Raw genomic sequence first — 25,298 nt, 5'->3', positions numbered from 1 at the left:
GAAGTGGGGCCAGCAAATCCACGATACAACTTGGGGACTGGCTGGATAGCGCACGGCTTTGTGTCCTGGGTACTAAAGATTCGGTTCCCCTCCATTTACACTGGTTTCTTTCCCTCCCCAACTACCCCACAGGAGTCTTTTGTACCCTGGAGAGAGACGGAGGATTCCCCTGTGGTATAGCGAGGAGGCAGGACTGGGCTGTGTTGCATGCAAAGAGGATTCTTTATTCAGACTGCGGGACGTGGGCACACCCTATGGTTCTCTCTGGCTGAGTCCCTGCTGACACACACAGATCTGCAGTGTAGCTGTAGCCATCTCAGTCCCAGGATATTAGAGAGACAAGGCGGGTGAGGGCATCTCTTTTATTGGACCAACTTCTGTTGATGAGAGACAAGCTTTTGAGAAACACAGAAAAGTTTGTCTCTCTCGCCAACAGAATTTGATCCCATAAGCTATTATCATTCTCACGCACCTTGATGCGCGCACACACACTCAGCTCCACACGCTTGCCTATGGACAGCCACATGTATAAATACACACGGCGATGGCAGATACGGACACATGCGTGTGTCTGCACAAAACACACCTACAACCATGCACCCAAGTTTATAAATACATACATGAACACACCTGTACAATGTGCTCATAGAGTATAAAGCCAGAGAAGACCACCAGATCATCCGGTCTGCTCTCCGGTACATCACAGGCCACCAACACTCCCCACACCCTAAACCCAACAACTGAAATGAGACTCGCGTATTACAGCCCATGGGAGACTAAGCTATTACTGTGCTACAGGCAGAGAATAGGAGGGACCAAGATGCACCAAGACCCGAAGAAGTGGGTTGTAGCCCACGAAAGCTTATGCTCTAATAAATTTGTTAGTCTCTAAGGTGCCACAAGTACTCCTGTTATTTTTGCGGATACAGACTAACACGGCTGCTACTCTGAAACAAGACCCTTCAATGGCAGGATCCTGGCAAGTGACCCACACCTAGATGCTGCAAAGGAAGTTGAAATCGCCCCCAAGGATACTGCCAATCTGACCTGGGGGAAATTCCTTCCTTACTCCACGTAAATTTTCACACATACAAACAGACCCACTTGCACACAAACTTACATATACGTATGTAGACACGCAAGTACTGTGCATGGCCCTGAACTAGTGGGGAAAATGTTCCCAAGGTCATTTTGTTGAGATCTCCTCTATGCTGGCTCCATGCTAGAGCTGTCCCAGTCACTGATGCAGACTCTCTTTAACCTCTGCAGTTCTGCTCTGGGTAGCTTGTATGCCAGATTGGTGACACTGTCTGACACAGGCCTATTGGACCTTCCGGGCCCTCCCAGGCCGATGCAGCTTTGTCCCCTATGGTCAGTTCTCCAGGTCTCTCTTCCCCATGGTTGGTTTGTTCAGTCTTGTTGGCAGTGACTAAAGCAATGGGGTTCCTACTCCTTCCCTTGGGAGATGATTCCACACACTAACAGATCTCACTATTGGGACATTGTATTTGGACTGATATCTTTTCCTTTGCTCATTGTTATCCCAGTTACACCCCCGCTCTGATCAGGGCATGAAATCCTTGTACTTGATGCTAGGAACTGCACAATCACACCTTAAATCATTGTTGTGATAAAGAAGTGGAGTTACTCGCTGAGAGTGCGTCTCCCAAGCCCTCTTCACAGTGTGCATCTTGTTTAGTTCATTTGCTAGTCAAATAGCTTAGCTAGCCCTGGCCCTAGCGCTTCAAACTCAGCTGAGCAGAGTACCGGAAACTCCCCATCCGTCTGTGTTGACATCCTCCCTAGCAGCAGCCAGAGAGCAGAGAGGAAAGTAAGCTGCAGTCCTGGAAGGTGAATTGCTGACAAAGAGAATCTGAAGTGCAATCCTTTTGGTTAGCTGGAGTGTCTTGAATGATGGAAGCCGGTTCTAGGTGCCAAGCAACCATAATGAGTGGAAGCATTATGTAGTGTAGGCTACAGGTAGGATTGTCTCTGAAACGGTCTGCCCGTGTGATGGGCCCAATTGTTCCTCTTGTTGTCACGGGGCTTACAAAGTGCTGCTCCATGGACATCACTGGGGTTCTGGCAGATTGGCACCTGTGTGAGCCAGATTGGAACTTGGCCCAGTGGCATATGTAGAAGGAAAGAAAGAAGAAGGGGGGGGGGGGGATTAAAACAACAACCAAGCACTCACAGGGGACATTGAGAGGCCATTTTTTAACACCGAAGGCTCTGCCTTTCTGAGGATCTCTTTGGTGTTGGATGGCTACATACACCTGGTGAAATGGAACTTAGATCTCCTCCTCCAGAGAATTTCTTTGGTGGCTGTAACAGGGAGCAGAACACTAACCAGGATTCTCTCCTGAGGGAAGTAGTTGCTCGAGTCATTTAAAAGGAGACTGGTAGAACTCACACAAATAGTGTATAAGGAACAATCTTCAAAGGCATGCAGGGGGATGAACTTGATTGAATTATTTAGATTGGAAGCTCTTTGGGCAGGGGCAGTTGTCTAGTTCTGTTTTGCACAGTGACTGGGATTCCTGGATGCTACAAATCATTTTTAAAAAGGGTCTTTGAAGTGGGAATTGCACTGGCTGAAGTTCTGTGGTGGGTTTTTTTTTTTTTTTTTTGGGGCTGTCTACGGTGAGCCATCTCTCCAGGGGTAGTCTTAAACTGTGGGACTTGTTCTCTTGTTAGTACATGGAGCTGAAGCATCCCCCTGCTACAGCTCAGAGCCTCTGGTGGGATGGAAGGCACCGGGCCAACTTCTGCCCTTGGACACCAGCATGATTTGTTAGTGGAGGCAATGGGAGGGGTGTGTGTGTGTGTTTCTAAGGGGAGAATATAATCCCAACTATACATATAAAATGATGGGGTCTAAATTAGCTGTTACCACTCAAGAGAGAGATCTTGGAGTCATTGTGGATAGTTTTCTGAAAACATCTACTCAATGTGCAGCGGCAGTCAAAAAAGCGAACAGAATGTTGGGAATCATTAAGAAAGGGATAGATAATAAAATAAAATATCATATTGCCTCTATATAAATCCATGGTACGCCCACATCTTGAATACTGCGTGCAGATCTGGTCGCCCCATTTCAAAAAAGTTATATTGGGAAAAGGTTCAGAATGGGCAACAAAAATGATTAGGGGTACGGAATGGCTGCCATATGAGGAGAGAGTAATAAGACTGGGACTATACAGCTTGGAAAAGAGACGACTAAGGGGGGATATGATAGAGGTCTATAAAATCATGACTGATGTGGAGAAAGTGAATAAGGAAGTGTTTACTCCTCATAACACAAGAACCAGGGGTCACCAAATGAAATTAATAGGCAGCAGGTTTAAAACAAAGGGAATTTTTTTCCCCACATAACACAGTCAGTCTGTGGAACTCCTTGCCAGAGGATGTTGTGAAGGCTAAGACTATAACCAGGTTCAAAAAAGAACTAGATAAGTTCATGGAGGAGAGGTCCATCCATGGCTATTAGCCAGGATGGACCGGGATGGTGTCCCTAGCCTGTATTTGCCAGAAGCTGGGAATGGGCAACAGGGGATGGATTGCTTGATGATTACCTGTTCTGGTCATTTCTTTTAGGACACCAGGCATTGGCCACTATTGGAAGACCAGATACTGGGCTAGATGGACCTTTGGTCTGACCCAGTATGGCTGCTCTTATGTTCTAATTTGACCAGAATATGGCCAAGGGGCATCTTGAACAGTTAATGGTCATTATCAAGCTTTTGCCACTGAAATAGACTGTTGAGCTATCAGTTATGGCATGCAGCGGCCAAGGAACCTATTGGCCAACTAATCTCTAAGCTTATGTCCTACATAAACACACATGAATGCAAGTTATATCACTACCTTGCAAGGGAACCCTACTCAATTTTTGTTCTGGCAGCATGGAGGCTTGTGTGAGCTTATATTCCTGGGGTCTGTTGTGTCAATGAATGGAGACCCTTGTTAAGAGTAAACACCAGCACTTTGCAGTTCTCACGGGAAGATCTCCAAGCACTTTAGCCTGATTCGGATAGCTTTATCCATGCTGTATATTACTTTACTCTTCAAACAATCTCACTGAGGTAAGTGGGACCCCCTGTGGAGTAAGGCTATCAGAATCTGGTCCTTTGTTAATGTTAATTAAGCCTCACAACCCCAGCTTGTCTGGGGAGGGTGTCATTCATCCTCATCTTACAGATAGGGAAACTGAGGCATAGAGCAGGGAAGAAACTTGACTAAGGGCACTCAGTGACAGAACCAGGAATAGAACTCAAGACCCTAACGCCCAGGGTTGAGTTTTGCAGTATGCTGGGCCTCCTCAACTCCCACTGACTTCAATGGGAGCTGAGGGCACTCAGAGTGTCAGTCTCCTGCTCTAACCACTAGACAAGGTGTTCCCCCAAGTCTCATGTGGTGTCATGGTCTCAGTCTAGAATAGCCTTTAAGCACCTTCATACCTGAATAGTCCCACTGCAGTGAATGGGACTGCTCACTTTCTTAAAGTGATGCAGGTGCTTAAGCACTTTGCTGGACTGGGGCATAAAACTAGCCAGAATGCTTAAATTAGAAGAAATAACCAAGTTAGAACGAATAGAGGAGGTAATTAAAGACTCCCTGGAGAAATGACAGAGTGATCTCCAAAGATTAAGATAGTGGCAGTGACCAAATGTGTGGGGAGAATTATCCTAGGGCCAAACCGTGCCAGTTACACCCTTTAACAATAGTGTTAGTGTTTTAGAGATTTCCCATTAACTCAGTGGAGGAAAAGGGGCGGGGGGGGGGGGGGGAAGAAGTATTAATGGTGCCAGACCTTGCAGTAGTTTTTATCTGGCTGTACACCCCCCAGGAGCTCGTTTGATGGAGAAACCTGAACCCTGATCTCAATCTGCCCCCCAGGCCTGATTAGAAGCTACTTGTGCACCGAGGGGAACGGCTGCTGCATGACTTTGCTGAAAGTAGTTTGGCTGCCGCCCACAAAAGATGTCTAAAGAAACGGCAGTTTCAAACAGCCCAGGACAAAAGCAGCTGCAAAGGTCATGGAGTTGCATGTCACACGCTTTGCTAAGCAAAGGGTTTGGGAGAGAAAAGCTTTAGTCAATTCATTGGTGCCTTAGTCCTTCTAACGTAGGAGATCTATAGGTTTGCCACTTAGGGAATGTTTCTAATAATTTATACACTTTGACTCCTTGCCCTACGTCTACAGATCACTTCAGGGTGAGATTTATAAAGGCAGAATGAGTAGCTAAGCATCCACCTCCTATTGACTTTCAGCATCCAAGTCCCCTTTCTGCCTCAGCAAATTTCCCTCTGTAGTATTAATGCTTCTCTCAGATGGCACCTTGCAAGTGAAAATCTCAAAGGACTTTACAGACACTAACGAAGGAAACCTCCCAACCTCCATGTTATGGTGAGGCAGCGATCTTTGTTATAGCCACTGTACAGGTGACGCACGGTTACACAGCAAGTCGGTGGCTGAGGAGAGAGAGAGAAAGGAACCCAGGAATCCTGCCTCTGTTTCCTGTTCTGAACTTTGAGCACATCCTCCTTCCAGAGCTGGAAATGGAACCCAGGAGTCCTGACAGTCGCTGCCGGTCTAACCACTGAGGCCCCCTCCCAGTGCCTGACATTTTAAGTAATAATGCCATTAAAAACATCCCATGCAGAGTGATCTGGGGCACGTTTAACTGCTGGAACTCATCAGAGGCCAATGCCACCTCTATCCCCAAGTGACCTATTTCTCCTTGGGGGGGCGGGGGGGGAATGCTTCCCGAAAAGAGACACAAAGCACTAAAAGACGACAGTGGGATGGCGTGAAAGCTGAGCTGTTTCCTGGAGTGCCGCCTTAAGGCAACACTACTGGAAGCAGGGACACATAAGCCATGCCCTCCAATCATCCAAAGTCCACATGGGGAGGTCTGGTGCTAGGGCCAGGTCTGGTCAGTTCTATGAAGGTGCTTATACTGCCATCAGCACTGGAGCATCTGAGCACCTTCCACAAGTGCGGCTTGTTCGCGCTCTCACCCTCCCCACAATCCTGGTTTGTGGTTATTGTTTAGCTGCTTGAAACCAAGCATGGAGCCTTGATCACGAGGTACAGAATTCTGACCTTTATGGATCCTCCCTGCCCGGGTACCTTGCCCAGCAGTGACTAGAGGCATAAAGCCTGGCACTGGGCTCACTGTAAAACCTGGGAAGGAGTCTGTGGAGGATAGTCTCTTCTTTGGTGGTTTCAAAATCCTGGTGAGGAATCTGGAGAGGTGTCCCCAAGATATGACAGATCCCCTGGTGTTATTGCTGTTAGTAGTAATACTAGGTACTGAGATAGAAAAAAATCTATCTAAGGATTTCAAACTGCTTTACAAAACAGACAACCATTATCCTCCTTTATAGATGGGGAAACCGAGGCACAGAGGCTTTTTTTTTTTTTTTTTTTTTTTAAATGTGATCACACTGCAAGTCCAGGGCCGAACAGGGACTAGAGCCCATGCTCTAATCGCTTTCTGCCTCTTTGCTGTTTGCCATCTCACTTCCAACCTTGAGTTCTAATGGCCAAAGCAGAATAAATGGAACCAGGGCCGTGGAAAAGTGCGTTTTGGGCTCAATCGCTCACGAGAAATATCGTTAGAGAGCTGATTCAGGCCACACCCATTAGCAAGCCCTTTCAGGGGTTTCCAGGGAATACAATGCCTGGGGCTCGTCAGCTAAGCCCCGTGAAGAATAGTGCTCATGGACTGTACGGCAAGCAGCGGCTGTGCATGAGTCACTGGGCATGCATATTGCCTAGTCAGGGCCTCGCAGAGGGGAAGGGCTGTGTGTAAACATACTTGAATAAGTGTCTGCTGTTTAATTTGAAATCACGCCTTTGATAACTGGGATTGTGATTGCAGGTGGATTGAAGAGGTGGGGCAGTTCAGGGAAATGAAGCTGGGTAAAGGGCAACTATACCTCCGGGTCCAAGAGAGCGTGCCTCCTGGCAATTAGGAGGAGAGAGGGACACTGAGGAAGTGTATTTTCCTCCTGAACCTCCTGCCAGTGGTGCTCTGAGGTTGGCCCAGTCCAACAGCCCAATTTTTGTAGCTGCCACAGTCGTGATTCTACATGTCCCTCTCGGAAGGGGTTGTAGACAGAATGGTGTAGTCCTCAGTGGGACGATAAAGCGGCTGATAGGGGACTGGCTGACTTGGGGGTTGGTAAAGGGATACAGAGACTCTCACTTTCAACTGGCTGGCTTGAATCCAGCCATGGCTGGGAAGGACCAATAGTTAATTTCAGTTGGTGACTATGACCTGTGGGAGAGGCATTGCTGGTTTTGGTCCAGAGCTTAGAGTACAGTTATCCGTGTGACAGAACCAGCACTAATCCAGTTCCATTACTAGCAGCCTCTGCAGAGAGGCTAAGGTCAGAACAGGGCTCCCAAAGGTGGGATGAAAAAGCATCTGTGATGTCCCCGCTCTGTGAAGAGAGGACATTCATCTTCAGAGTTGTCCAGCAGGTCCCTGTCCTCAGCACTATATTCAATTCGTGGTGGTTGGCTTTTAAAGGGCTCCAGAAGAGTTGAGCTAACGCTGCTTAATCCACAGCTCAGTGCAATAAGAAATACAGCCACCAACTCAGTACTTCCCTGCAACCGGGCAGCTGGAAGCACTTCAGTAATTTATAGCTCATGGGATGTGACGAGTGCACCGTTCTAATGCAGCTGCCAGGATCTATTCCAATGCATGTGCAGGCTTCATCCCAGGGAGATACTCACCGATACCCTGCATGAGACTAAGCTGCAGCTTACTTGACAAAATAATTGTGTGAGTATCAGAGGGGTAGCCGTGTTAGTCTGAATCTGTAAAAAGCAACAGAGGGTCCTGTGGCAACTTTGAGACTAACAGAAGTATTGGGAGCATAAGCTTTCGTGGGTAAGAACCTCACTTCTTCAGATGCAAGTAATGGAAATCTCCAGAGGCAGGTATAAATCAGTATGGAGATAACGAGGTTAGTTCAATCAGGGAGGGTGAGGTGCTCTGCTAGCAGTTGAGGTGTGAACACCAAGGGAGGAGAAACTGCTTCTGTAGTTGGATAGCCATTCAGTCTTTGTTTAATCCTGATCTGATGGTGTCAAATTTGCAAATAAACTGGAGCTCAGCAGTTTCTCTTTGGAGTCTGGTCCTGAAGTTTTTTTGCTGTAAGATGGCTACCTTTACATCTGCTATTGTGTGGCCAGGGAGGTTGAAGTGTTCTCCTACAGGTTTTTGTATATTGCCATTCCTGATATCTGACTTGCTTTTACAATTATTTTGGGCACTTAGGAAAACTGGCTGCTAGACGGTGAATTAGTCTCCACCTTAACTAGAGCAGTGCTACCACCCTGCTGTAATTTGGCTTGCAAACTTGGATCGTCCATCTCAGCTGCATCACAGCAAGCCTGAATTCACAGGGCTCAAATCTGCTTTCAAATGCACTGGTGCTACTGCAGGGAACTAAGAGCAGAATTTGGCCCATTTTTCTCTAAACCCACCCAGCCCAGTGCACCTCTGTTGAAGGCTACAACTGTTCTCCTGAGGTGGTGACTCTTCATCTTCCCAAGGAATCTAGTTCTGCTGGCCAAATGGTTCTTAAAGTTATTAATCTTTTTCCTAAGAGCTAGCATCATTATATATGGCTGATTTCCCCCAGGAAAAAGTTAGGGACCTATCAAATGTGTTTCAAGTGCTGAAATTTGCTGCTTCCACAGAACTATCCATTAAAAGCCTGATCCTGCAACGGACAAGCATGCTGGCCCCGAACCAGACAGGCACTTAAGCATGTACTTAACTTGAAGTGTTCGAGTAGTCCCATTAATATCAACAGGAGTACTTAAAGTTAATCAGATGCTTATGTGCTTTGCTGGATGGAGGGCAATAAACCGCACCACGTAGCATCAGGCTCTACATCGGTTAACCTCCCAAAGGGTGAAATTTACTAAAAGGTGGCATGATTTGTTTTTCACAAACACATTCATGGCTGCTGCTTCTCAATGTATTTTCCTCAGATGCTTAAACACTGAAGGCCTGATTCTCATTTACAGAACAACTCTAGCAACTATCTTAGCAGCCCAGTGCCCTGCCAGCAGCTTTCCAAATCCAGAATGTAAATTGGCTCCCACATCTCCATACTCTTCTGATAGGATGGGCAGCTCTACCCGTGTGAGCTTTCTCACACCAAAAAGTGGCATCTAATACCAGGCATGAGTTGAGTCATGTCTGTGCCTCTGCGCTATTATAGATGACTCATGTCAACAGCATTAAGAGCCTTTGTTTTCAGGTGTTTTATGGGAGAACGTTATTCCAGGGTATCAGCTTAATAAAAATAAGACTCTGCATTCCTATAGAGCTTGTAATCCCAGGATCAAAGGATCTGAATCCACTTTGTGATCATTAATGAATTTAGACTTGCAGCGAGCTGGGTCCGTGTTATTAACCCTGTGTTAGGGAGTGGTAAATGCAGGTGAAGAGCCATTAAGGCCCACATTTTTGAACTTGGCTGAAGTCGGCGGGAGCTGGGGGTGCTTGGAACTGCTGTCGATCAGGCCACTTTTATTTAGGCACCTAAAGTGCGGCGAGACACCTACTGGGATTTGAAAAGCACCAAAGAAGGTTAGAGTCTGAGATTCTGTGGCCAGAAGGGACCACTGTGATCATCTGGTTTGACCACCTGCAGAGCACGGGCCATAGAATTTCCTCAAAATAATTCCTAGCGCAGGTCCTTTAGAAAAAGGCACCTAACTCTCGTGGAAATCAATGGGAATTAGGGGGCCACCTTGCCCAGGTGCTTTAGGAGCTGCATCTTTAAGCACCTAACTACCTTTGAAATCTGGCTTTAGTCAAGGACTGAGTGGCCTAAGGGTGTCAGACATCCAACACCCATTGAAAGTCCATGGGGGATAGATGCTGGACTGACTGAACCCCGTCAGGTCTGTCCCAAATCCCAGCCCCAAATTTGAAAACTTTGGCCGAAGGGGCTTGCCCAAGGACAGGCAGTGAGTCAGTAGCACAGCCAGTAAACTCCCGGTTTATCAGAGCACAATCCAGAATTACAGTGCGGGGAGGGAGAGAGACAAGTGCATCTGCTTGGAGCTTTTTGGTGAAGTTAGACGTACAAAAGAGCAAGGACAATTTCTGCAGGCCCTGCTTGGGTCCCCGCTGAGTGTATATATAATTCTGGTTGCTCTCATTTAAGGACGTCTCCTCCGTTCCACTTCTCGCTGAGCTAGCTGCACGTGGCTGCAGGGGCAGTGGAGACTTTTCCCGTTCCAGAGATCAAGTCCTACATCGCTCCCTCGGGATTTACTCAGGCTGAGCCCACGCTGAAGTCCACGCTCGTTCTGCCAGGAGTATAACCTGCCCAAGGGCCTCCCGACCAGGCTCTGTGTGTGTGCCGCATACCCACGTTCCCAGTGTGCATGTAGCCAGCTGGGAGGGCAGAGTACGGGCACTCTCCCTTCTCCCGTATCTCTAGCTTCCTCCTAGTGCTACAGCTGGGGAATGGCAAGGCACGAGGGGAGACCGTAATTAGCTGCTTTAGAGGAAGTGTGTACACATAGGAAGCCTGGGCTACAGATAAGGGGGGAACCCCCCTAATTTGCTTGCAGTCTAACTGCTCCCATTTGACTACAGTCAAGGTTTGTTTGAGCATTGGGTAATGCTGTCCCCTTGGGTAATAAAACCCCCAAGCCCCGAAGTCAGGCCTGATTGAAGCACTGCACTTGCGCTGCCTCTGTGCATGCTGTGCCAAATGCAGCTTCCTTCCCTGCCCCACTTCTCTGTATCTGGCTCCCCCTTCCTCTCTGCTCCCTTCTTTCCCCTCCCTTTCTGGCCTGTACCCACCCCCACCCCTCTGAGACTCTAGCAGTGCCACGCTCTTCTGATGCCAGGTCAGACTCCAGCAGCACATCCTTACTTCTAGCAGCGCAGTGCAGACCCTATGCTGGCCTTGGGCAAAGTGTCTCTGTTATCCACTCTCCTTCTCATCCACGCTATTGGCAACTCCCTGTGCTCAAAAATCATGAGTCAGCCTCCCTCCCCATCCCCCGTCATGAAATGGACTTAAGATTGTGAGATTTGAAAATAATACACATTGGGCGGTGGGGAAGGGTTATTTACTTTTTGGTTTTTGAGCCTTTAAGCTTTTCTCTGCAACCAGAGGGCTAGGCACTTGCTTGTCTTTTTAAATGAAAGCTGAGAATCTTGGATTATCCCATGACTCCAGGAGCTGGCGCCTGAAGAAAACCACCAAGGCTCACAAGCCTTGTGATGATAGCCTGGGAGCTGACAACAGTTGAATGCACTTCTGACATCATTTACAACTCCAGCAGCACAATCGTCCTCCTTACGGTGCAGCATTGGTTCACAGACATTGCATTGGTTCAGTACAAGGCCCACCCCATACCATGTCCTCTCCTCCAAAGCCTAGTGTAGTCACTGGGAGTCTTCCTCATGGATTCCATGGACTTCGTATCAGGCTCCCAGTTTATGGGATTTGGCTATAGCCCACGTCTTGGTGGTGGTTACTGGACAGAGCTATGTGTGATCAATTCCTAATAAACTCGACTATTGGAGGGTTGTGCTCCTCCAACCTGCTGTTGAGTAGCTTGGTGAGAGTGGGGAGAGGGCCAGGCAGAATCAGTGTGGCAGATGAAACTTTATTACTATTAATTTAGGCCCCCGTTGTGCCAGCTGCTGTACTGATCTCTAAGGCGCCTGAGATCTTCTGTTGCAATAGCTTTAAAAAACGTCCAAGGGACTTAAACAGGAAGCTGCCGCATCCCTGTCCCAAGCTTCCAGCAAACAGGGAATGAAGAGGGAGAGGTCAGAGGTCACTTGAAGGAGGTGTTGGTAAAGACTTGGGCCAGATTCTGACCTCTGAGACCCATGGGTGTCAATCCAGAGTAACCCCACTGGCTTCTGGATTTATACCAGTATATCCTGGCTCGCTCTCTTTTAACCACCTCTTCTCTGGTCGCCGCTTGCCCACGCCTCCTATTTCAAGGATGCCGTGGCATTTTCCTCTCGTTGGGGTCTCAGTGTTCCCCGTGAGTTAGAGCAAAGTCCAAATTCCTCTGGATGGAGCAATCGAAAGGAATTTTCCCCACAGCCAGAGCGCGGCTGGTGGAGAGCCGCTCAGGCGAGGGGGAAGTTCTCTGCAAACAGAATATCTATTTTGTTTGCAGGCACCGCGGAATATCAGTGCATAAGCGCAGGCCCAAGCAGTGCTTAGTCCTTTCAGTTTGTTCCCAGGAGCTCGGACATGAATGTTGCTAGGTAGCTGGAGTGATTTTTCCGGCTCATGGCTATTTCAGAGCTGGGCTGCTGGTGTCTGAGCTCAGGGGAGCAAGCTGGAAGGTCTGAGCTGCGCTTGTGGATGTGCTTGGTGGTGCTATCCTGGGTGCCCCGAAAGGCAGAGCGCTGGGAAGCTTTCCCTCCTTGTATTCTACCTGCCATCATTAGATTGGGCCATGCTGCTCCGTGGCATAAACCCACTGATTGCAGTGGGGTTACTGCAGAGAGGGGGCTGGCCCATGGTTGTGTATTGAGGACAGAATTTAGCCGGGGGGGGAGCAGAGTCTCTTTATGCCCAAACCAAGTTCAGCTCAGACAATGGCAGTCTGTGGTTCGTTCTGCAACCCCACCGAGGTGTCTCCACGCTGAGTTGGAGCAGCAGCCTCTAGGGGACGAAAGAGGAGTGTAGTGCAATTCTCTGCCTGGGCAAGTCAGTTAGCATTTTATGGGAACCAGAGACCTCAGAGTCCCTGGACTCCATTATCAATCCCCTAAGGTGTCGTGTCCCCCTGCAGGCTTGTGGCAAAACCACTCGTGAGATTACTTTGGTGCAACCAGGTGGCACGATCCTGCGAGGAAGGGTGGGGTGTGGTTAAGGCATTGGCCCGGGACTCACGAGATCCAGTTCAGTTCACAGCTCTGCCACAAACTCCCGGGTAATGCTGGGTAAATTGCTTAATCTCTCTCTGCCTCAGTTCCCCCTCTGTGCATGAGGGATGATGATGACCCATTAGTTGATCTCAGATCCCTTGGAGTCTGTGGCCTATCTGCCTTCCTCTAGCCACTCCATGTGTTGTCCGCTGGCTGAATTCAGCCCCATTGCCTTAAGCAGCCTGGGGGGGGGGGGGGGGGGGACAGCCTCTGATTTATCTGAAAATATCTGCTCCATTTGCAGCGGCAATCAAAAAAGCTAGCAGAATGTCAAGAACTGTTAGGAAAGGGATAGATAATAAGACAGAAAATATCATAATGCCTCTTTATAAATCCATGGTACACTCACACCCTGAACACTGCATGCAGATCTGGTTGCCCCGTCTCAAAAAAAGAGATATTAGAATTGGAAAAGGTGTACAGAGAAGGGCAACAAAAATGATTAGAGATATGGGACTGCTTCCGTATGAGGAGAGATTAAAAAAGACTGGGACTTTTCAGCTTGGAAGAGAGATGACTGGGGGCGGGTATGAGAGAGGCTATAACATCATGAATGGGGTGGAGAAAGTGAATAAGGAAGTGTTATTTACTCCCACACATAACACAAGAATGAGGGGTCACCCAATGAAATTAATTGCAGGTTTAAAACAAACACAAGGAAGTACTTCTTCACACAATGCACAGTCAACCTGTGGAACTCCTTGCCAGAGGATGTTGTGACGGCCAAAACTATAACAGGGTTAAAAAAAGAACTAGATATGTTCCTGGAGGATAGGTCCATCAATGACCATTAACACGGATGGGCAGAGATGCAACCTCATGCTCTGAGCATCCCTAGCCTCTCTTTGCCAGAAGCTAGGCATGGACAACGTGGTGGATAACTCAGTGATTGCCTGTTCTGTTCATTCCCTCTGCAGCACCTGGCATTGGCTACTGTCACAAGACAGGATACTGGGCTAGATGGACCGTTGGTCTGACCCAGTCTGGCCGTTCTTATGTTCCCCGTAGGCAGACAGGTGCTTACCATACCATGCAGTTTCCCGCAGCATGTCTCCTAAATGGCCAGGATGGAAGGATGAAGTAGCATAGCAGGTATGGCTTGCCTCACTGGAGGAGCTTGTTCCCCAGTTATGCCTGGTCCTCCTTGCAGGGCCTGGGGGAGATCCTGACACCTATGAGATGTTGTGTTTGGATAGGGTGAGGCATGTGGAGCAGCAGTTGAGTAACACTCAGATGAGAGGTGGGCAAAACAGGGTGTGGCTTTGCTTTTGCAAGCCCTCGTCTGTCAAGTTATTTTGTTTGGCAGAACAAAATCTGGGCATGTTCTGGATCAGGTATCGTGGGGAGGGAGGTCTGGCTTTGGTCTGTTGTTTGGCGAAGTAAAGCCCTACACTCAACATGATGGCATTTCTCTGTCTGTCTGGAGCACAATAATGTCTAAACATCATATCCGATCAATGCCAAAATGTCAGGGAAAGTTCTAGACATCAAAGGGCAGAACGCTATGGATTTTCCTGAAAATCAGAAAAGCCCCAAAGAAGGAAATGGAGGAACATGGAGCCCCGGGCATTTGGTTAGCAGACCTATCATCTTTAATGAGGTCTGTAATTGTCTATAGATCAAAGCATCGGTTGATGTCATCTATTAATGGCTTCCTGCATAATACCCTCATTTCATCTCTGCCCATTATCTAAATGGAGTTTTAAATATTGACATCCTGAATGACTTATCTCCCAGGCAGAAAGAAAAATCTTATTTCAACACTTTAGAAATTATACAAGCTTAACGACTTACGTTTTTACATATGGCCCTAAAACTGAGGGGACATACCCAGAGCCCCGGGGGTGAGGGGAGAATGGGGGACATGCAGAGACCTGGGCATGAGGGAGGTGGTATTGGGGTCCCTGAAATAGAGAGGGATGGAAGGGGGGCACACAGCAACCTAGTGAAGAAAATGGAAGGATGTGAGTCCCTGTTGTGTGCAGTGAGCTTAGCTGACAGAAGCACCGAAGTGTGTGATCCCCTAGTTTTTAGTATCAACTATTCATCCATAATAGCACTGGCTTGAAGTGGTTTCCATTATATACAGGGTTTACAGTTTGGTTCAATGTCTCTCCGCACCCCCACTATAAAAATTGTTCCAACACCGCTGCATAACAGTATTGCCATCGCATGCTCTTTCCCAGTAATAATATCAGATCACTAGCTTGGAAATAAGAGGAGCGGTGGCTCGTGGAGGACCCACCGAAAGCATGAAGAAAAGGGGGCTGTAACACAGAATTGCGAGGCCCAAGGAGTATGGAGTGGCACATTTAATAAGACGGGAATGCTTGCCTAGCAAGTTATGTGATCCTGAATTATCATATCAGGGCGGAATAATTACATACAAAGGGCCGGAGCAGTGCAGGCTAAAACAAGGGGATGGTTGAACTGGTTTGGAGAAGATGAGAACTGAGCTCAAAACTCCCTTCAAACTAGTTCGGTTAACTGGATGTGTTTTACAGAGAGGCCCAGGGCAAAGCCCTGGGTCCAAACATTCCCAAACTTTTGGGAAAGCTCCAGTCTGGAGCCCATCTTTGTGTCTCATGCTTTCCTCTTGTACAGTTGGTTCATATATATTTTTTTTTCCCACCGAGTTGTGCTGGGGTTAGAAGCAGAAGCTCCGAAATACTTCCAGGAATCCTAGAGTTGTTCTAGGAGGCATGATGGCTGTTTACTAAGCCACCTATTTCTGTGCCGTACTTAGCATGGAGAGACTCTGCTGCCAAGTATGGGATTCCCCTTTAGTAGCACCTTCAGGATTTATATGTGAGATTTTGCAGCCTGGATTGGTAAATAAGTCGTGGAGGAGACGTGCCCTGAGTTCTAGTGGGGGCATTCTCAAGATAGAACATCAGAAGCTTTGCCAACAAGGCATATCTGCAGTGGTTCATCCTAGTGGACTAATAGATGGGCAAGCGTGCAGCCCCATAACACTGGACAGTGAAAAACCCAGGAGGTTATATATGGCGGAGGATCCTGATAGGTGTAGGTTGATTGAGGACCTAACTGCTATGCTGATAGGTATTTATGGAGTCCAAAGATCTAGGCAGACAACACAGGAAGTCGTCTTGTGGATCCAGCATTGTGTAACATTAGTGATGTTTAGACTTGAAACATGTGACAATAGCGCAGCTTTTTTGGCAGCTCTGTGGTTTGTGGCGAAGCTGCTTAGCTAGCTGAAGTCTGGGCTGTAATGTGATTGTCTCTAAAATGTTGTTTGCTTGCTTGTTTTCCAGGCTGGTGGATGATCGGTGCGTGGTGGAGCCGGCAGCTGGTGATCTGGATAATCCACCCAAGAAGTTCCGGGGTAAGAGGCCATGTGGTGCTTGAGGAGCTGCTACTGTTGTGTTCCTTATGAAGCCTACCACTGGGGCACACTACCTTCTGCTGCAGAATGTGGGCACCAGCTTGCACTCTTCTATTATAGCAGTAGTACGGGCATCAATGTTGCAAATCTGCCCCTCCTCCTCCGTGATAATTGGTGCCAGTATTGGCAGCCTGAGCAGAGAGGCCAGGGACTGAATGGCCTGTAGGTCCTTAGTGCCTCTCTGCATTAGGGTGGAATGCCATTTGTGCACCAGTGTGGGGGAAGCTTGCCCTGCTGCCACACATGCTCTGGATTGACAGAGCTGTCAAGTCTCCAGGGCTGTCAAGCTTGGAAATAATCATCCTGCACCCTTGTAGCCTTTCTGGCTTCTTAGACTCATAGACTCTAAGGTCAGAAGGGACCATCATGATCATCTAGTCTGACCTCCTGCACATCACAGGCCACAGGACCTTGCCCACCCACTCCTGTAATAGACCCCTAACCTCTGGCTGAGTTACTGAAGTCCTCAAATCATGATTTAAAGACTTCACATTACAGAGAATCCATCATTTACACTAGTTTAAACCTGCAAGTGACCCACGCCCCATGCTGCAGAGGAAGGCAAAAAATCCTCATGGTCTCTGCCAGTCCTTCCCCACCCCAAATATGGTGATCAGTTGGATCCTGAGCATGTAGGCAAGACCCATCAGGCAGACACCTGGGAAAGAATTCTCTGTAATAACTAAGAGCCCTCCCCCCATCTGGTGTCACATCACTAGCCATTGGAGATATTTGCTGCTAGCAGTCGAAGGTCGGCTACATGCCATCATAGGCAGTCCCATCATGCCATTCCCCTCCATAAACTTATCAAGCTCAGTCTTGAAGCCAGTTAGGTTTTTTCCCACTGCTCCCCTTGGAAGGCTGTTCCAGAACGTCACTCCTCCGATGGTTAGAAACCTTCCTCTAATTTGAAGCCTGAACTTGTTGATGGCCAGTTTGTATCCATTTGTTCTTGTGTCCACATTGGAGCTTAACTTAGATAACTCCTCTCCCTCCCTGGTATTTATCCCTCTGATGTATTTATAGAGAGCAATCGTATTTCCCCTCAGGCTTCTAAACAAGCCAAGCTCTTTGCATCTTGTTTCAGAAGGTAGGTTTTCCATTCATCAGATCATCCTGGTAGCCCTTCTCTGCACCTGTTCCAGTTCGAATTCATCTTCCTTAACCATGGGAGGCCAGAATATTGTTCTTGATTCCTCCAGTGGCCACTGGCTTTATGACATGGAGAAACTGACTCTCATAGTGCCTGGGCTTTGCTGTGAAGGAAAAGGAGAATTTGTACCCCTCCCCAGATCTGGTTCCTTAATGGCGAGAGATGATGGTTTTTGTTTCTATTACAATAGCATCAACCGCGAGGTCAGGGCTCCATTGTGCTAGGTGAGGACAGTCCCCGCCTAAAGAGCTTGCGATCGGAATAGACCAGACAGATGACGGAATGATTGTTAGTCCTGTGGGGGAGCGAGGCCCAGGGAGTCTGAGCCAGAGCGAGCAATTGAATCCAGTCTCTGGAGTCCCACTCCAGTGCCTTCACCACAATCCATCCTTCCTCTCTGAAGGTCAACCTGATATGAGGCGTGTTCTTTGCTGTGCCTGCGTTCATGTATCCTGGCTGCTGGTGGAGCAAAAGCCTTCGGAGGACGAAGGGATGTGTGACTGGGGGGATGCAGAGACGTCAACAAGCATCTGTGCTGCGGCAGGGTTTTTGGCTCTTGGAACTAACTGTGCCAGAGGCCTAGTGCTTGCCCTGCTTCGCTGCACCTCTCAGGGAGAGATTAAGCCGCTCTTTCATGAGGCAGGCAGGCAGGATTTAGGGAGATGCATTAAATCCCCATGCGTCCTCGGCTGTCACGCTCCAGCCGCCCCACCCCATCCTGGTGCGAGCCTCAGTCATTATTTCCCGTCTCAGTGAGACACAGCCGCTGCAGAGTTTCCCTTTGTGAGCTGGCTTTCTGGAGTCCCGATCCAAATGGAAAAGGTGATGAATCAAGCGAGGGGCAGGGCAGCTCCTGGCTTGTGGAAATGGGCTGGTGAAGCCAGAACTTTCCTCTCTCTTTCCTGGACACCTTCCATTTTCTAGCCCCTCCGTGTCCAATCCTCAGCTGCCAGCTCCTCTCTGGGTTGGGACTTGGGTCAAGAGTCAGATCTCTGACCCAGTTCTTCCAGCCCCTGAAGCTGTGAGCTGAGGAGAGCAATGGACACTCGCTTCCTCTTCACTCCTTTTGGGTCATGGCTCCGCTGCTCTCTGTGGTGTAAGCAGAGGTGGCAAGGCGAGTGAGCAGGGATTCTCAGCCGCTGGGATCTGCGACTCCCTCCTTGGACCTGGCCTTCAAGTCATCTCAAGCTCAGCCATATTGCTCTTGAAGGAATTCGGCTTTCCGGGACTGTCTTCCCTCCCACACACGGCATAGAGGAAGGGAGAAGTGGACACTATTACTTGTCTTGTGGGTAGTGCCTAGGGGCCCCAGTCATGGCCCAGGGCCCCTTTGTGCTAGGCGCCGTATACAGACATGGAACAAAAATGAGAGGCCCTGCCCCCAAAAGCTTCCAATCTAAGAACAGAGCAAGAGATGCCAGGTATATGCAGACGGACCGATGGAGGAAGCACAAGGAGCAGCGAAGGCAGAGGTCACAGCACCCGCATTGCCAAGCTGATTGGAGGCACTACAGCAGAGAAGAGGGGTTTGAAGGAGGACAGTGAGAAGGTCTTGAAGATGCTTGTGTTGGGCTGGAAGATGTGGTCCCATTACGACATGTATGTACAGTGCCTGGCGCAGTGGAGCCTCAACTTGGTGGAGAACTCCAGGTGCGACTGCAGTATAAATGTTAAATAATAATTAACGGCACAACACTCAAACATCATCAGCTTATCCAGACTATCCCTAACTGGAGCTGAAGTAGCTGTATTCTCTCAGGGACTGAACTTTCCCTCCCCACCACAGAACCTGATACCGCGCTAACAGGTGGAGAATGGGAAGAATCCTTCCGCCGACTGCACCTCAAAGAATTCTTTCACAACAGTGCCGAGACCACGCACAATTGCCACATCCCCACTGGTAATCACTAGAAAAAAGAATCGTCCGACTTGACACCACAGAGCGGATGAAACCACAGTCTTGTTCATGACACTGATTGCTTCAGGAAAAAAACAGACTGTGAAGTCCTTAACAAACATCGCATCCACCATAGTCTTTCCACTGCTGAGAGGACAGCTATATAGTCCCTGAAATCTAACCACCAGATAATGATCAACCCAGCAGACAAAGGGAGCACCATCGTAGTCCTCAACCATAATAACGACATAAACGAGGCCTACTGACAACTCTCTGACACCACCTACTATAAAGAACTCAAAGACAACCCCACACCACAATTTACCCAGGAATTTAAGGATATCATCAAATCCTTCCCAAAACAACTCCAAGACCTACCAACTCATTCCCAATTAAACCACCCCAGAGACCTTCTACCTGCTTCCCAAGATATACAAAGAGGGGAACCCAGGCAGACCCATCCTATTTGGCCACGGCACTCTTACTGAAGGAATATTGGGACTCATAGAAACCATCTTCAAACCACACAGTGCACAAAGGGCTAACTTCCTCCACAACACAACCGACTTCTTCCACGAACTCCGCAACATTAACAACCTCCCATGGATGTCACTTCTCTATCCACCAACATCCCTCACAATGACAGCATAGCTGCCTGCCCCAAATATTTACAAGACAATGGACAACCCTCAGATATCCACCCCAAACACATCATCAAACTCATCCATTTCATCCTCACCCATAATAATTTTACCTTCAACAGCAAACGCTTTGTCCAAACCATGGGAAGAGCCTACTAGGACAGCTCCCCAATATGCCAACCTCTTCATGGGCCAACTTGAAGAAGAATTTCTGGACAAATGCACCACCACGCCAATGATATACGTGGGATACATTAATGATATTTTCATCCTCTGGATAGATGACTTAAACGCCTAGATTTCCACCACAACTTCAACACCACTATCCATTTATTAAACTCTCTCTGGAACACTCCCACACTAGCATCAACTTCCTGGACACCATGATCAGTGTCAGCAATGGATCCCTTCAGATAACAATATACAAGAGACCCTGGATCAGCACACCTACCTTCACGGATCCAGTAACTACCCCAAGCACACAAAGAAATCTGCTATCTACAGCCAGGCACTCAGATACCACAGAACATGCTCCGAGGAGAAAGTCCGGGATATGCACCTTAACACGCTTAAAACCGCCTTCGCCAAACAAGGACACTCCACCAGAAAAGTAGATCACATCGTGGAACGGGCGGCGGGCCACCCAAATACCCTGAGAGAACCTGCTTCAATACAGAAATAAAACCCCCTCTGACTGCACACCCCTAGTTGTCACCTTCCACTGCACACTGGAACCCATATGGGTTATCATCAAATGACTACAGTTCAAACTCGATGGGGACCCCATCCTAAAAAAAATCTTTCCTGAACCCCGTCTTCTGGCTTTCAAACAACCCCCCCCCACACACACACCTCTCTAAGCTTATCATCTGAAGCAAGCTCCCCACAGACCAGGACACACTAACCCAAAGTGGCGCCAGAGCCTGCCAGAGCAATGATGGGATATTAAAAGTTACTACAGAGAACTTTTTTCCGGAGGGTCTGGCTGGAGAATCTTGCTTGCATGCTCGGGGTTCAGCTGATAGCCATATTTGGGGTCAGGAAGGAATTTTCCTCCAGAGTAGATTGGCAGAGGCCCTGGAGGTTTTTCGCCTTCCTCCGCAGCATGGGGCAGGGGTCACTTGCTGGAGGATTCTCTGCGACTTGAAGTCTTTAAATCATGATCTGGGGACTTCAACAACTGAGTCAAGGGAGAGAATTATTCCAGGAGTGGGTGGGTCAGCTTTTGTGGCCTGCATCATGCGGGAGGTCAGACTAGATGATCATAATGGTCCCTTCTGACCTTAAAGTCTATGAGTCTATGAGCAACAGATGCAAAACCTGCAAACATATCTCCACTGATACAATGATCAGTGCCCACCACTAAGTGGATGAAACCAGACCATCAATATGCTCTCAAATGAACTCCTACAGGAAAGCCCAAAACACCATATTACCTGTGGGTGAAGACTTTTCACAAAGTGATCGCTCTGTATCTGACCTCTCAGTCATCCTCAAAGGAAGCCTGCACAACACTTGCAAAAGACGAGTCTGGGAGCTTAAATTCATAACTTTGCTAGACGCTGAAAATCATGGTCTGAATGAAGACACAGGATTTAGACATATGACTGCAGGGGTGTTAATGGGCCACTTCACCTTGAAGGGACCTTTAGAATATGTGCTAACTACTTTTACACTTAACTCTCTGTCTGATCTTTTATTTAGCTGTGACACTCTCCCTACCTTTCCCAGACCTGAAGAAGAGCTCTATGTAGCTCAAAAGCACGTCTCTTTCACCATCAGAAGTTGGTCCAATAAAAGATATTCCCCCACCCGCCTTGTCTCTCTAATATCCTGGGACCGACATGGCTACATCAACACTACCTGCAAATAATAATGAATGTAAACATTTCCCATTTTGCCCATGTCTGGGTAAATTGTGCACCCCTCGTCACCCCCTGAGGCTGCCAGAGGGCAGTGCTGGGATGGCCCCAAAACCGAGCCAAATGCATCTGAGGAAGGTATAAACACGCCTCCCCCATAATACACCTCCTTGTGCATTATTAGTGTTTATGGCATGCACCTAAGGCGCTTGGCGCTGTGCAAAATATAAAGGAAGCAGCAGTCCCTACTCCAAGGAGCTTCTGTTTTAATTTGATTAGATGGTGTAGTCCAGATGCAGAATACACCAGACACTCTACAGCATGGTGTGTACACTGTAAGCAATGCAGATATGGCGCAATACCACAGTGTCCCAGGGGGAGAGAAATTTTCCCCAGCTGCAGGTTATATTCTTGATGATGAATGTTATTGTTTTTTGTGTCTCTTTTATCCTGGCTAGGGTAACTTCCAGTGCTGTGTGCCCAATCTTCTTTCAAATCTTAGCTGTTTCCTTTAATAGTATCTTACATCAGTGAAAAGAACAGGAGTACTTGTGGCACCTTAGAGACTAACAAATTTATTTGAGCATAAGCTTTCGTGGGCTAAAACCCACTTCATTGGATGCATGCAGTGGAAAATACAGTAGGAAGATATATATATATATATATATATATATACACACAGAGAACATGAAACAATGGGTGTTACTGTACACACTATGGGTGTGTATGGGTGTGGGTTTTAGCCCACAAAAGCTTATGCTCAAATAAATTTGTTAGTCTCTAAGGTGCCACAAGTACTCCTGTTCTTTTTGCTGATACAGACTAACACGGCTGCTACTCTGAAACCTTACAGCAGTGAGTTCCACAGCTATCATTACATGTTGCAGTAGGAGTTTCTCCTTGTATCCAATTGAAATAGAAAGTGATGGGCATTGCTTTCTGCTGCACGACAGCTGCCATTTTGTGTGTTTGGGTTGATTGAGCATGATCCGGGGCGCACACATGCACTTTCTATCTCTCTTTCTCTGTGTTCTCACGTGCAGGTTTTACTCTGGTCCTCACTTAGTTTCCCTTGCTCTGACCCAGAGTAAAAGTGAGCAGTTTGTGCTTTGGGTATGGAAAGATGCGTAATGGGGACAAAAGCTCCTGAGCTTGGGGTGGAACTCTTTTCCCCCCACCCCAAACCTTGTGTCCTGTGACTTTGGTGGGCTTTCTAGGTGGAACAGACCTTGCAAGTGTGTGGTTCTGCTTTGCCATCCTGGGGTTGCATACATTTGACTCTGAGAGCAAAAGCCAGCGAGCTTTATGCAGCCCCAGGACACCATCCTGCTCTCCTGATGCCAGTGGTACTCTTGTCTTTGACTTGGATGGGAGCAGCCTAAGGTGATCCCGGTGAAACCTGTGCTAACAGTTAAGGAGTCATGGTTCCTTGTCCTAACAGACAGGAGAATCTCACTCCCTAGAGATGGGCGTGGATCAAAATCCTGGATCCAAACTCCTCCAGACTTTGAAGGTTCAGTTCTGGCCCAGCCCTTTTCTACTCCACAGTGAATCAGACTATAGTGTTCAGCCCCTTATTATAATGGCTAGGAAAGTAGCAGTCACGTTTGGTCTGTTGTAAATACATTTCACTGTGAAGGAGGAGGGGAAAAAACCCAAACAATGATCCTGATTGTGTGTTACTCCATTGTCTCTCTTGGGCAAGGGACAGAGGGGGCTTAAGGTGACTTTAAGCCCTCTTTGAATTCTCTGCCTTCTGTGGCTGTGCACGGCCTTACTTGGTGTAAGTTAGAATAACCTCAGGGCTGCTCTAACTCAGTGGTTCTCAACCAGGTGTACACGTACCTGTGGGGGTACACAGAGGCCTTCCAGGGGGTACATCAACTCATCCCAGACATTTCCTAGGTTTACAACAGGCTGCATAAAAAGCACTTGCAAAGTCAGTACAAACTAAAATGTCATACAGACAATGACTTGTTTATACAGCTCTATATACTGTACACTGAAATGCAAGTACAATATTTATATTCCAATCGATTTATTGTATAATTATACGGTAAAAAGGAGAAAGTCAGCAATGTTTCAGGACTAGTGGCTGTGACACTTTTGTATTTTTATGTCTGATTTTGTAAGCGAGTAGTTTTTAAGTGAGGTGAAAGTTGGGGGTACGCAAGACAAATCAGATTCCTGAAAGAGGGACCGACAGTAGCCTGGAAAGGTTGAGCACCTCTGCTCTAAATTATGTCCTGCTTCCCATATAGGCCCCAGGAAGCGGAGAGTAGCCATAAAGCACTGCATTCCGGCCATGCGCTGATCCAACCCCTATGTTGGGTATAGAGCCCTTACACCACACGGGGATTCTCGGGGAGCTGTTTCTGCCCCCTTTAAGGCCCCTTGCTGCTGCCAGAGCGGCCTAAAGGGGCTGTCATGCAAGTGAGAATCGGTCCAATGATTTGAAAAATACCTTGGGAGTCTATCCCTCTAGCTGCCCCGAGGCTAGAAAGGCAGAGTTCAGCTGTGTAGTGCCTGGGCTGGCCAGGGCAACACATCCTTCTGAACGGAGCCTGGCAGGTCCTGTTCGCTTGCTTTTTTGTGGTTTTCCCCCGGGGCTCCTGTGAGAGGCACAGCCCCACGTTGAGGCACGTTGGGAGAAAGCAAACTAGGTGTTTAATTCCTCCACGGTGTTGGGCAGATGACAGCGTGTGTGTTTTTTTAATTTTTAATGGACTTTTGTGTGTGGGGTGTAACAGACAGCGTAATTGCTGCGTGTGAGTATATGGAACAAGGACGTGTGGGGTGTGATTCTGCCCGGTGCTGAGTGCTGCTTGTCAGGTGCTGTGCACACTCAGCATCCTGCAGGGGCTCAGCACCTAGTTGGATTGGCCAGGCCTGAAAAATTCCAGCAGTGTATTCACTCCTGTGCTCAACCTTTGGACTGGAAAATTCTAGTTCCTGCTCCTCAGGGGGTTTCTCCAGGTGTTTAAATTCAGTTCAGTTTAACCCCTGCCATGATCTACTTGAGAGCAGGTGTGCTGCCCTGGGCTTGCTCTAGGAGTGCAGTGGTGAAACTAACATAATGCTGGCTAAGAGCTTCCCCCAGCCTGCCACCATTAACTCTTCGCTCCCAGTGAGTTGGTGGGTGGAACAGTGGTTAGATCACAGGGCTGGGAGTCAAACGCTAGGCTTCAAATCCTGCCTTAGCTACAGGCTTTCTGGTTTCTGCATGATGGTGCGCAAGTCACTGTATCTCTGTGCTTTGGTGTCCCTGTCTGCAAAATGGGGATAATACTAAGATGGGCATGAGCTGCCATGTTCAGGAGAGCTGGGTGGGAAACAGTTTTCCTGGCCTGGGAATATTTTCAAGAGTTTTGCCCATC

General features: G+C 48.0%; 1 protein-coding gene across 1 annotated transcript in view; it reads left to right on the top strand.

The window, feature by feature from the left end:
- Positions 1 to 25,298, top strand: part of ITPR3 (inositol 1,4,5-trisphosphate receptor type 3) — an 87,042-nt gene that overhangs the window by 1,034 nt on the left and 60,710 nt on the right. Inside the window, exon 2 of the mRNA XM_065404111.1 lies at positions 16,238 to 16,308. Within this exon, the coding sequence (XP_065260183.1) occupies positions 16,238 to 16,308 (71 nt within the window). The remainder of the gene's footprint in view (positions 1 to 16,237; positions 16,309 to 25,298) is intronic.

Source organism: Emys orbicularis, chromosome 4 (assembly GCF_028017835.1).
Source record: "Emys orbicularis isolate rEmyOrb1 chromosome 4, rEmyOrb1.hap1, whole genome shotgun sequence".
NCBI classification, from domain to species: domain Eukaryota; kingdom Metazoa; phylum Chordata; order Testudines; family Emydidae; genus Emys; species Emys orbicularis.
The sequence above is the reverse complement of the archived record's forward strand: the minus strand, read 5'-3'. Positions and strand labels throughout refer to the sequence as shown.